The sequence below is a fragment of the Capricornis sumatraensis genome, chromosome 9, assembly GCF_032405125.1.
Source record: "Capricornis sumatraensis isolate serow.1 chromosome 9, serow.2, whole genome shotgun sequence".
NCBI classification, from domain to species: domain Eukaryota; kingdom Metazoa; phylum Chordata; class Mammalia; order Artiodactyla; family Bovidae; genus Capricornis; species Capricornis sumatraensis.
Window position 1 is genome coordinate 51368086 of NC_091077.1, and position 12721 is coordinate 51380806.

The 12721-nt window shown below is 43.3% G+C and overlaps 1 protein-coding gene across 1 annotated transcript; it reads left to right on the plus strand.

Annotated features, from left to right (window-relative positions):
• Nucleotides 1-136: 136 nt before the first annotated feature.
• On the plus strand, nucleotides 137-12707 carry IK (IK cytokine). Its single transcript, XM_068979679.1, has 20 exons — nucleotides 137-266; nucleotides 831-897; nucleotides 2967-3059; nucleotides 3585-3644; nucleotides 4646-4813; nucleotides 5038-5152; nucleotides 5621-5691; nucleotides 5784-5830; nucleotides 6896-7059; nucleotides 7958-8066; nucleotides 8418-8457; nucleotides 8619-8838; nucleotides 9078-9096; nucleotides 9849-9927; nucleotides 10223-10303; nucleotides 10857-10914; nucleotides 12011-12099; nucleotides 12280-12388; nucleotides 12561-12595; nucleotides 12680-12707. Exons 1-20 carry the CDS (start codon nucleotides 251-253, stop codon nucleotides 12705-12707), a joined length of 1668 nt encoding a protein of 555 aa, XP_068835780.1. The 5' UTR covers nucleotides 137-250.
• The last annotated feature ends 14 nt before the right edge of the window (nucleotides 12708-12721 follow it).

Sequence of the window (12721 nt, forward strand, 5' to 3'; positions counted from 1 at the left end):
ATCAGCTTTGGACGCTCCAGCCCCGTGATAGGTTGGTGTACGCAAGGGGCGGGGTCACGCTTACCCAATGCCATAAAAGCATTTCCAGTCAACGCCTGCTCCGATTTCTCCGCCCGCGGCCGAGACGGAAAAGCTGGGGCCCGAAAGGAATTGTAGGCGGTCTCCTGAGGTGCATTGTGGGGAGGTTCCTGTAGCATTGTGTTGTTACCGGATCCTCAGACGTTGTTGGGGTTGAAAAACTGCGGACGAAATGCCGGAGCGAGATAGTAAGGCTCGGGTCATCTCTCCTTTTTTCCCCGCGGGACTCGGGACATGTGGCGTGTTATTTTGGCTTCAGAATTTAAGCCGTATATGTGGGGGGTGGGGCGGAGTGGAGGCGGGCCGGGAGTGTGACGCTTGGACCCTGGCGAAGCACTTGGGCCCCGAACGAGGCCGGGAAATTCCAGATTGTCCCTAAATCTTGTTCTTGTCCCAGCTCACGACAGATAAGATTTATCTGTGAGCCTCCCCCAACCCCTATCACTTAATTTTCAGTTACGTCAGTTTATCTTTTGCGTAGTATCTTAGATGTCATGTTCAGGATTTCTTGGCTGATCCTCCAGCCTGGTTTTAGGGGTCCCGTCCTCTGCGCTCCCGTAGCTCCTTGTATTTTTTGCTTTAGCATTTTTTACATTGTATTGTCAGTGTCGCTGTTCTTGACTTTTTTCCCCACTAGATTGTGAGCAAGTTGACAGGAAAAGACATCTGTATTGTTCACTACTGAATCCCCAACTTTTGCACAGGACCTGACTAAAGAGATTTATTAAATTAATATCAATTCTTTTTCTTAGGCGAACCATTCTCCAATCCCTTGGCTCCAGATGGCCACGATGTGGACGATCCTCACTCCTTCCACCAGTGAGTGTTTTAACGTAGAACCATGGGAATGAGCTGGGGAATGAGCGAAGTGGTGGTGGTGATAGTGAAAGAATTCTGAATGTCTTGTCACGAAGAATGGTCAGAGAATCATACCACTTGCCCTATTATCTCTGTGAACTTTAACTGGGTCAGGCCAACTGCATAAAAGTGTTAGAGGGGAAATGATGACAGAGTGAGTGCTAATTTTTTTAAATTCATGTTTAATTTTGCATTATTTAGGAATTAATTTTTGTATAAAATTAAAACATCAGAATGAAGTCAATGTCTTTGATAACATTCCCAATTTCATTCCCTTTTTTAGAGGTAGCCATTTTACCTTTTTTACACATATCTTTTTTTGCTACTCTTTTTAAATGCATTTATATACATGCATTTATATCTCAGTAAAATATTGCCTTGTGAGTTAAAATATTAAAATTAAGTGATGTTACATTGTGTGTATATAATTTTGCCATCTGATGATCTTCCCTTCTCAATATCTTAGTCCTTATTTTCATGGCAGTGACAAGGACTTCTTTTTTTTTTTAAGTTTGTCTTTTGTTAGTTTCATTTGCAGATCTCTGGTACAGAATATATATATAAATATAAGCAGGTAGAGGGAAAGTTTTTCCTGTCCTACTTGTTACCTACATACTTGTTGACATCAAGTATACTAATAGCCAGTCCTACTTGGTTCTTGTTCTGCCTCAGCAGCAACAGAAACCAACCCTCACCCTTAGTGTGATACTCAACTTCATCTTCCTCCCTGGCAAGATACCCTGCCTTCATCTTCCCTCACAGTCTGTCCTTTGGCTTTCTCTTAGCTCAAGCCTTGTCTCATCAGTGTCCCTCCAGGCGTGAGCATGGATCCCCAGACTATGGGGCAGGGAGAGGCGTGTGAGGTTCATGTAGTAAGTGTCCAGGTGGCTGGAGCTGGACTCTGCCACACAGTACGCACAGAAGTGATTCCATCCCGGTGCCACCAGCTGTGATGGCTGTACATCCCCCACATAGGTTTCTAAAATGCTGGTGGATTAGGGCCAGGGCTCATACCCCAAAATCCCACCCTCAGAACTCTATAGTATGGGATAGCTGTGTCCTAGTGACCCCAAGTGGAAATGTAGTCAGCCCCGAAGTAGGGATGCACACCTCTGCTGAAGGACTCCCTTCTTGACCAAACTCTAGTCAGGCTTCTGCAGGGCTTATATTTTTCTCCAGGTCTCCTGAACCCAATTTTAGCAAAGAATTTTGTTAGGGTATGGAGAATACCATCCATCTATCAATCAGTCAATGAGATCCAGTCACTCCTCTTGCTAATGTAATCAAATTCATCTTCCACTTTGATGTCTGAGTAATTTTCCATAAATTCCCTATTGTCTCTGTTGTATTCAGAGTTGAATTTTGATCCTTATCCCCTTTTGCAATAGTCTTAATTTGTATTTTGGTAGTGTTGAAGAGTCATTTTGGGGGAGACCTAGCAGGATTCTTTGCTACAGTGGGCTCAGCAGGCCAAGGAAGAGGCCTGCTCTGAAGAGAGTTTAAAGGAAACTTACTTGAGTTTGGTCACTGTATCAGTTAAAATTACATCTTATACCATCAGTGCTATGTTCTCCACATTTGGGAAATACTGTCACAGTTTATTTATTAATAGTCTCCAGTGAGAGTTTAGGTCCTTCCCAAGTTTTTATTTTTTTCGAAACTGTAATTAGATCTCTTTCACAGGCCTTATACACATAATGCCAGTAATTGACCAGGTTAAATACAGTTGAATGGAGTTGCTCCATCATAGGATATTACACATTTAAATTTTAAGAAAGATACTGGCAAATCATCCTCCTAGTTACCTATGCTGATTTATATTCCTGTCGGTGATAGGAGAATATCCACTTCCCGAATTCTCACTCATTCTTAATTTATCAAACTTAATCATTAGCACTGATGCATTAAAAAAGGCATGTCTTTGTTTTAATTTGTATTTCCCTGATTTCTAGTGAAGTGAACCATACTTTTTACATATTCCTTTTCCAATTCTCATCGGGTACTAATTTGTAAAAATTTTTGCCCTTTAGATCAAAACTCACTAATGAAGACTTCAGGAAACTTCTCATGACCCCAAGGGCTGCACCTACCTCTGCACCACCCTCTAAGTCACGTCACCATGAGTAAGTTCTGGGTTGATCCAATCTGTGTTCTGACTATTTCCTATGGAAAATTTATTGAACTAGATGTCTTAGGAACTCGAAAGCACCCCCCTCCCCGTTTTTTTTTTATTAAGTCCATGGTTTTGATTCTCTCCCTCTTGAGACTGAAGCTCCAGGAAAGACTGGGATGCTCTAGGGATCTCAGTTTTTCTCAGAGTATGTTCCACGGACCATTTGTTGGACCAACTAGAGTTTCTCCTGGTGCTTAAATAAGATTTCTGGATCCATTCCAGCCCCACAGACTCAGATTCTAGGGCAGATGTTTCGGTATATATAATTTTAGTAGTCCTTCAGATGGTTGTGATGCTTTCTAAAATTTGAGAACGACTCACCTACAAATATTGACCTGGATCTCTGCCTGATTAAAACTGACAGTTTTTGCTTTGGTCAGTATTCTAGGCTTTTCTTTAATTCTCAAGGGCACTTCTTAGGGTTTCTGGTGCTGTGGCAATATTTTGCTATCCATGAATTTCTTTTTTTTGCTAGGATGCCAAGAGAGTACAATGAGGATGAAGATCCAGCTGCACGAAGGAGAAAAAAGAAAAGGTAAAGGAAGGTGGAGGAGTATTGGGTTTTGTGGTGGATGGTGTTTGGGGGTAAGGAATAGGGGCTAGTTAGGAGCCAAGAGATTGAGGTTTTCCTTTCCTGTCTTGAGGTTCTCTGCTTTCATAGTGGAGAGGAATGATACTTAGAATGGCAGTTTATTTGGCAGTTTAGGGCTTTGGAGCCACCTTGCGGTATTTTAATCTCGTCTTTACCAGTTTCTTGCTGGATATTCTTGGGCATTTTGCTCAACGTCTCTAATCTTCAGTATTCTCAAGGGTAGAATCAAGATAGTGATAATAATTTTTATTAGGTTGTCATGAGGATCAATGTGACAGTCCATGTAAACACTTAGTACCAGTTCCTGGCATATAGTAACCATCCAGTCAATCTTGGTTGCCACTGTCATCATTGTTATTGCTATTTTTTATATACCAAGCTTCCTGGATCTCGAACTTTACTTTTTCCTCTCTTCTTGAGGAAGACTGGCAAGAAATGACCTATTTTCAGGTGAAATTTGGAAGGTGATAAAAATTCAGGTGACTTTCTGGTTGCCATATGGAAAAGTCTCATACCTGTAGAGACTCAGTGATATAGGGCTGGGTGATAGTGAAGGATTCTGAAGTGACAGATGGAGTATACTGAGGTGGCTTTAGAACAGCATATCTGTGAGCTGGAAGAAGCTGTAGCTCTAATTTTGAGGACTGCCAAGAGGTGGCCAGGAACTTCCCTGGTGGTCCAGTGGCTAAGACTTCGCCCTCCCAATGCAGGGGGCCTGGGTTCAATCCCTGGTCAGGGAACTAGATCCCACATGCCCAAGCAAAGATCGAAGATCCCTTGTGTCACAATAAGACCTAGTGGAGACAAATACTAAAAACAAAAAGAGCTGACCAGCAGTTCTGTCAGGACATATATGAGCTTTCAGCATAGAGAGTTGGATGAAGGTATAAAGAAACAGGCAGAAACAGGCTGAGGCTCACACATTTGCCTTTCCCTGGTCACAGTTATTATGCCAAGCTTCGCCAACAAGAAATTGAGAGAGAGAGAGAACTAGCAGAGAAGTACCGGGACCGTGCCAAAGAACGGCGGGATGGTGTGAACAAAGATTACGAGGAAACGGAACTGATAAGCACCACGGCCAACTACAGGGCTGTGGGCCCCACTGCTGAGGCGTGAGTACTGAGCGGGCCAGGGCATGATTCTCAGCATTGCAGAGTCATACAGTGGCAGTATGAATTCTTCACATTTTCCTTGCTTTGGAAAGTCTTTTCCTCATACCAAGCCATTTCAAGAGGCGCTTCCCGCCCACAAAGGATGGTTATTTTTTTTTCTAGGCTTCATTTTTCAATTTATTTATTCAAAGGGTAGTTCTTATGTGGTCTATTTCATTCTCCAGGGACAAATCAGCTGCAGAGAAAAGAAGACAGTTGATCCAGGAGTCTAAATTCTTGGGTGGTGACATGGAACACACCCATTTGGTGAAAGGCTTGGATTTTGCTCTGCTTCAAAAGGTGAGCCTTCATTGGTAGGTGGAGAGTAATACTGCCATGCTGAATGCTCTTTTAAGGGCCTTTTTGGGTGACAAGGGAGACTGCCCTTAGTTCAAACCATCTAAAAGGTCTAATGGTGACCCTTCTGTAGGACCAGTTGCTATTTGTCTTTCAAGTCTCAGCCTCAGTTTTATCTTCTTGGGGAAGCAAACCTTTCCTTATCACCTAGGTATGGTGGTCTCCCCCTTCCTCACCTCCTACTACCTGTGCACTTGCATAGCTCTTCTCTTTTATTTATAGCAGTTATCACATTTTGTTGTTTAATTGTTTAATTTGTCTGCATTTCTTTTTATAAGCTCCATTAAAGCAAGGACTATATTGTTTTCTTTAGTATTGAATTCTTAGTTCCTGGCACAGTGTGGCATAATGGTATTCAGTAAAGATATGTAAAGTGAATAAATGGATAAACCTTAAGTGCTTTCCTGTCAGGTACGAGCTGAAATTGCCAGCAAAGAGAAAGAGGAGGAAGAAATGATGGAAAAGCCCCAGAAGGAAACTAAGTAAGTAAACATCAGGGAGAGCTTGAGAGTTTAGAAAGGTGGGGCCAAACATAGGAACACATTTAGCAAGAATGTTCTTTCTGTCTTTTCAGGAAAGATGAGGATCCTGAAAATAAAATTGAATTCAAAACACGTTTGGGTGAGTACGGAATTTCTGCACTAGTGCCTCTGCATTCCAGATGACTTGTAGGGAATTTAGTGCTCTGGGCAGGATAAGCTTCCCCTCTCCCTCAACCAACTCATCTCTTTTTTTGTCCCCAAACCAAGTAGCTCCCACATACTACTACTCTTAATAGAACTCAGATGTGGACTTATTTAATATATATTACTAATGTCCCCGGTAGTTATTGCATATATGTTACTAACGTCCCTGGGCTTCCCAGGTGGCGCTAGTGATAAAGAACCTCCCTGCCAATGCAGGAGATCCAGGAAATGCAGTTTCCATCCCTGGGTCAGGAAGATCCCTGGAGGAGGGTGTGGTAACCCACTCCAGTATTCTTGCCTGGAAAATCCCATGGACAGAGGAGCCTGGCAGGCTACCGTCCATAGTATGGGTCGCAAAGAGTCAGATACGACTGAAGCAACTTAGCACACTCACACGCACTAATGTCCCTTCAGTTAGGCTGGACTCTGTCAGATTTGGGCTTATCCATTAAGGGAGGTAGCATGGTTGGTGAGTAAAAACTCAGAATTCGGAAACCTGCATTTGAATCCTGTGGTGAAATCATGCAAGGCATGTGATTTGGGGTGCAACCAACACAGTTTCTCAGCTCCTGCTTGTCCACTTGCAAAATGGGGTTAATATACCTCATGAGATTATTGGGACAAAGAGAAATAATATGTGTAACATGCCTATCACATTGGGCATGTAGTAGTGCTATTTTTCCCCATCTTCAGATCTTCATCAGTATTAGTGTGAACTTCATCCTTCTTCCTCACAGGGCCTAATACAGTGCTAGGCACACAGTATTCAGAAGGCAGTGTAAGAAGGGTGGATAAGAGCTCAGACTTTGGAGTTAAATGGCCAGGGTCCCATTCTTTGTTCTGTTTCTTAGTAGCTCTAGGAGTGCAGTAGTCAGATGACTTAAGTGGTAGTAAATCACCTAACTCTCAGACTTGGTATTCTTTCAAGCTAAAAGTAAACTGCAGCTGTTGTTGTAGAAGGTTCTTATTGGCTACTTGGCTGCTGTTTCTCTTTTTGTAGGCCGAAATGTTTACCGCATGCTCTTCAAGAGCAAAGCATATGAGCGGAATGAGCTGTTTCTTCCAGGCCGCATGGCCTATGTGGTAGACCTGGATGATGAGTACGCCGACACAGACATCCCCACTACTCTTATCCGCAGCAAAGCTGATTGCCCCACCATGGAGGTGAGTGACCCAAGTCCCAAGAGCCTGCCGCGTGAGCCTCAAACCTGGTAATCAGCCTTGATGTTGCCCTGAGCCTCATCTACCACATTTAACCAAGTCCTGTCCACATTTTAACCTCCCGAATCTCTGTTGAATTCATTGACTTTTCTGTCTCCGCCAGTAACACAGTAACATTCCATTCTTAGCCATCATCTCTTGCTGAAACTATTAAAAGAGGCTCCTAATTAGTCTCCACACTTCCACTCTGTTTCCCTTTCAGTATTATATTTACCTTTATTATTATTGAGATATAATTTACATACCATACGATTCATCCCTTTAAATTATACAATTCAGTGGCTTTTAGTATATTCATAGAATATACTGTGAATGTGTAACTGGCATCAAAGTCAATTTTAAAACATTGTCATAAAAAAAAAACCACAAAACATTTTTATCACCTTCAAAAAGAAACCCTGTACTATATGGCCATTACCACTTCCCATGTCTTTCCATCCTCTTTTCCATTATTTTTATACATGACTAGAGTGATGATTCCACAACATGAACTTTGTTTCATCACGGTTTAGAAGCTTTTGATGATTTCTTACTGTTAGGATGAAAAGCAAAGTCTTTATCATGGCCTGTGAGGCCCTGTAACTCTGGCCTTTGCAGTCTGTTTTTACCTCACTTTCTTGTTTGTTCTCCAATCATCCTGGCTTTCTTGTATGTACTAAGTTCACTTTTGACCCAGGCCTTTGTATGCTGTTTCATCTGTCCAGAATGTCCTTTTACAACACCTCCTCTACCTGTCTTCACCTAGTTAATTTTCACCCATCCTTCAGTTTGTTAAAGTAAATGAATGAATAAATGAGGAGAGTCCTGCTCAGTGGGATAACATTCTTCTTGGATTTTTCAGGCCCAGACCACACTGACTACAAATGACATTGTCATCAGCAAGCTCACCCAGATCCTTTCCTACCTGAGGCAGGGTACCCGCAACAAGAAGCTCAAAAAGAAAGATAAAGGTAACCGGGAGGGTTAGGGAGAGAAACCTTACCCTTTGAGGGGCTTTTGAGGATGGAACCAAGGTCTCCTAGAGCCTTCTGTTCTAGAGCATTGGGAGGCTCCTGGGGACCCGAGAAATATGGGAGCAGTGAAGCATTAGGAAGGGGATAGTTACATCTAGGTTCTGTCTGCTTGACCCACCTAGGAAGCAGTGGTCAGTTTTGAGGCATGGGGAGGGGAAGTAGGGATAGCTTTTGTTGTCCCATCTTTTAAAAAGAAGATGTATAAAAGGGTATTAAGAGCTAGGGAGCATGGTGACGCTGGGTGGAAATTAACTCAGGAGTGTTCTCCTTACTCTGTTTATGTTACAGGGAAAATGGAAGAGAAGAAACCCCCGGAAGCCGACATGAAGTATGTATCCTAGCCCCTGACTCCTGATCTGAGGGAAGAAGGTCTTCTGGGTTTCCTGTCTTTGGCATTTGGGGGACGCCTTGGTGTGAGAATCTGGAAAAATGGTTGGGGGAGATAGAAATATGTGTGACTTTGTCAGCCTGGGATCTCTGTTTTCCTAGTATATTTGAAGATATTGGGGATTATGTGCCCTCCACAACCAAGACTCCTCGAGACAAGGAGCGGGAGAGATACCGGGAACGGGAGCGTGATCGGGAGAGAGACAGAGACCGTGACAGAGAGCGGGAGCGAGAGCGAGACCGGGAGCGAGAGCGAGACCGGGAGCGAGAAGAAGAGAAGAAGAGACACAGCTACTTTGAGAAGCCAAAAGTGGACGATGAGGTGAGTGGGAGTCCCGGGCACCAGATGGAGGGGCTGCCTATCTTTGTGGCTGCCCAACCAGGTATAGAACCCGCATGAGTTACATAGGTGCCTCATGGCTCCATAGTAGCAACTGGGTCAACTAATCTGTCCTGGAAATGTGGGCAAGGGTTGGGGTAGCAAATTGTTTCAAACTTGGGGGAGAGATGAGTGGGCATCCTTTTTGGTGACACTCACTTCAGTTTCTGTTTTCTTTCCAGCCCATGGATGTTGACAAAGGTGAGTTGAACCTGTGGCATCTTGCATTGGCTCTGGCAGTGCTGCTTTGTTCTGGACTGAGAGTCTGACTCAGATTTCAGAGCTGCCAAGGGTGGGACTGGGGAACTTCCTATTCTGGGTTCTCGAAAGATCCATGCCTTGCTTTATGGGGTAGATAGAAGATAAGTGTGGAATTCAGTCTTCCTGCACAATAGTAGGCCATATTTGTTTTTTGTTTTTATTTTTATTTTTACTTTATTTTACTTTACAATACTGTATTGGTTTTGCCATACATTGACATGAATCCACCACGGGTGTACATGTGTTCCCAAACATGAACCCCCCTCCCACCTCCCTACCCATAACATCTCTCGGTCATCACCGTGCACCAGCCCCAAGCATGCTGTATCCTGTGTCAGACATAGACTGGCGATTCGATTCTTACATGATAGTATACATGTTACAGTGCCATTCTCCCAAATCATCCCACCCTCTCCCTCTGAGTCCAGCCATATTTGTTTGATGTAATTCTCCCAGCTCTGGGGTTCTGAGGATGTGAGGCAGGTTGAGTGAAGGATATTCTGGGCACACGACTGCATCTCAAGCAGAGTAGCTCGTTTTGAGTTGAAATTTGATTAAAACTTCTTTAGTTAAAAAAGAATTCTGTTGCTTAAAAAAATGTTCTTACAAAAAGCACAGGTGGGAAGTGTGTTGTAGGGAAGAGGTTGTAAATTCCTTATTTAAAAGTCTGAACAGAGTTCTCTTTTGCACAGGACCCGGATCTGCCAAGGAGTTGATCAAGTCCATCAATGAAAAGTTTGCTGGATCTGCTGGTTGGGAAGGCACGGAATCATATCCTTTATTTCAGTGTTTTCATGGGTTCTAGCAAACTGTTCTCTTTTCATTCCAACTCCACCTGCTTCCCCTTAACCACCACCCCTTCCCCCCAACCCTCACATGTCTTGCTCTTATCCTTTCGTGCTGGATTTTGACAAGGATGAAGTCATGTATTTCCCCTTTATCAAAGGACCCATTCACGTTCTAGCCCTCTTTTTAAGAGTTTTCATGTTGGGGCTTCTAGCCCTTGGCCCTTCCTGCTTGAAGTTTTTCTGCTGTTGGTAGAATTATTTTCTTTAATGTAGCATATGCTGAAGAAGCCAGAGGACAAGAAGCAGCTGGGAGATTTCTTTGGCATGTCCAATAGCTATGCTGAGTGCTATCCAGCCACGTACGTGAGAATTTTTCTTTTTTTTCTTTTAATAATAATCGTCACATAGCTTTTTATTTATTTTTAATTAATTTTATTTTTGGCTATGCTGGGTCTTTTTGCTGTGTGTGGGTCTTTTCTAGTTGTGACGAGCAGGGGCTACTCTCTAGTTGCAGTAGCTTTTCCTGTTGTGGAGCTCAGGTTCAGTGGTTGGGACACGCAGTTGCCCACCTGCATGCGGAATCTTTCCAGATCAGGGATTGAACTTGTTCCCCTGCACTGGTGGGTGGATTGCTAAGCAGTGGACTACCAGGGCAGTCCCGAGACTCTATTGAAGAAGGCGGACTGGGATGATTGGAGAACAAGTTTGGGGGTAGTAGCAGTGATGTGGAAATTTGACTTGCTGGAACCCAGGGGTACTTCTTACTAGATAAAGTATTCTGTTAGGCTCTGTGTGGGAGGCCTAGGAGGGATGGCTTTTCCTAGGCATATAGTCTCTTAGTAGGTAGGTTTCTGAATGAAGCATAGGAGTCTGGAAATCCACCATCTCTTTTAAACTGTTGCTTCTTTTTAGGATGGATGACATGGCTGTGGACAGTGATGAGGAGGTGGATTATAGCAAAATGGACCAGGTGTGGAGCTGGAAGAATGGGTGGGGGCAGTTACTGTTTAACACATATCCCATTTCCTCCTCCCAAAAGATCTGTCATTTCCTGAGGCTCATCTTCCATTAGCTGGAGTAGTAGGAGCAGTGGCATTGTGGGTCTTGGGCAGCTTAAGTGTTTTAAAGCGTCATGACAAAGTCAAATGAGATAGGGCCAAGAATATGTTTCTTTTTATTTTCTATAAAGTGCCAGGAAGTGCCAGGCTTTGAATTCCATCTTGGGCAGTAAGCAGGCCTTTAGTGCACATGTAGAAAAGGGCAGAAGGAATTTCAGTTTTTAGAAAATAACTGGCAGTGGGAGGTGGGAGGGGGATTCAGGATTGGGAGCTTGTATACACCCTTGGTGGATTAATGTCAATGTATGGCAAAACCAATACAGTATTGTAAAGTAAAATAAAGTAAAAATAAAATTTTTTTTTTTTTTTAAAGAAAATAACTGGCAGGAGAAAAAGGAAAATAACTTGAGTTTTATTATAGCCAGGATTGATATTTCCTCTAAGCCTTAAACAAACACCAATAAGGGTGAAGAAGTGTCATCTTTTTCCTTGTTCTCTCTGTACTTTTGTGCTTAACAGCATGGTTTAATTCTGTTTTGGAGCCTTGCTTAACCCTGGCTCTGCTAGGTATTAGTGTTGTGACCATGTCAAATTATGTTACTGCTTATTCTTCAGTTTCCTCATTAGGAAAATGGAGAGAACTCTTAAGTTCTCTCAGAACAGTTTCTGAGAGAATTAAATAAGGTACATGTTAAATATGCAGAATAATGCCTGGCCCATAGGAGTGAGTGAAGTGAAAGTCGCTCAGTTGTGTGACTCCTTGCGACCTCATGGACTATACAGTCCATGGAATTCTCCAGGCTGGAATACTAGAGTAGGTAGCCTTTCCGTTCTGCATTGGATCTTCCCAACCCATAGTAAGTACATAGTAAACACTTATTATTAAGGTAGGATTTATTAATGATAAAACCTGGGATTATGGGAGAGCCTGGCTTTAATCAAGGGCTAAAATTTGATTTCCACTGACAACTCTTCCTTCCCTGCCCCCCCCATTCTGTCCTGCAACAGGGTAACAAGAAAGGTCCTTTAGGCCGCTGGGACTTTGACACCCAGGAGGAATATAGCGAGTATATGAACAACAAGGAGGCTTTGCCCAAGTGAGTCTTGGTACTAAATATAGCCAAGAGTGAGGAGAGGGATGGGGGGTGGTTAGAGGGTGTAGTCTGGCTGAAACATTACAAAATCAGTTCTCTGCTCATAGGTCCTCTGGGAATACCTTGCTACTGCTCTGTAACCTCTGATGCCTCCTTCCCTCAACTCCCCTTTTTTCCCTTCAGAGCTGCATTCCAGTATGGCATCAAGATGTCTGAAGGGCGGAAAACCAGGCGCTTCAAGGAAACCAATGACAAAGCAGAGCTTGATCGCCAGTGGAAAAAGATTAGTGCGGTAAGTGGGACTGGTTCTGGGTGGGAGGGCCTGAGCTGGGAAGACATACTTGGCCACAGATTCAGGAACCAGGCAAGGGGTTGGAGAGCCATGGAAGTAGGAGAGAGGTCAGCCTTGGGTTTCAGGTGAGCTTAGAATGGCAGTCTATCAACTATAACTGTTGTTCTTGCAGATCATTGAGAAGAGGAAGAAGATGGAAGCTGATGGGTGAGCAGCATTATTTTTCCTCTGTGGGACTGGTGAGAATTGCTTAGTATATTGATCTTATGTTCATTTCTCCTTCTATTGCAGAGTTGAAGTGAAAAGACCAAAATACTAAAATCTCTGGTTCCA

Excerpts from the sequence above, each read along its gene's own strand:
- IK (XM_068979679.1), top strand. Across the intron at positions 4,814-5,037 it reads GTGGGCCCCACTGCTGAGGC|GGACAAATCAGCTGCAGAGA; the intron begins GTGAGTACTGAG and ends TTCATTCTCCAG. Across the intron at positions 8,067-8,417 it reads GCTCAAAAAGAAAGATAAAG|GGAAAATGGAAGAGAAGAAA; the intron begins GTAACCGGGAGG and ends TTTATGTTACAG.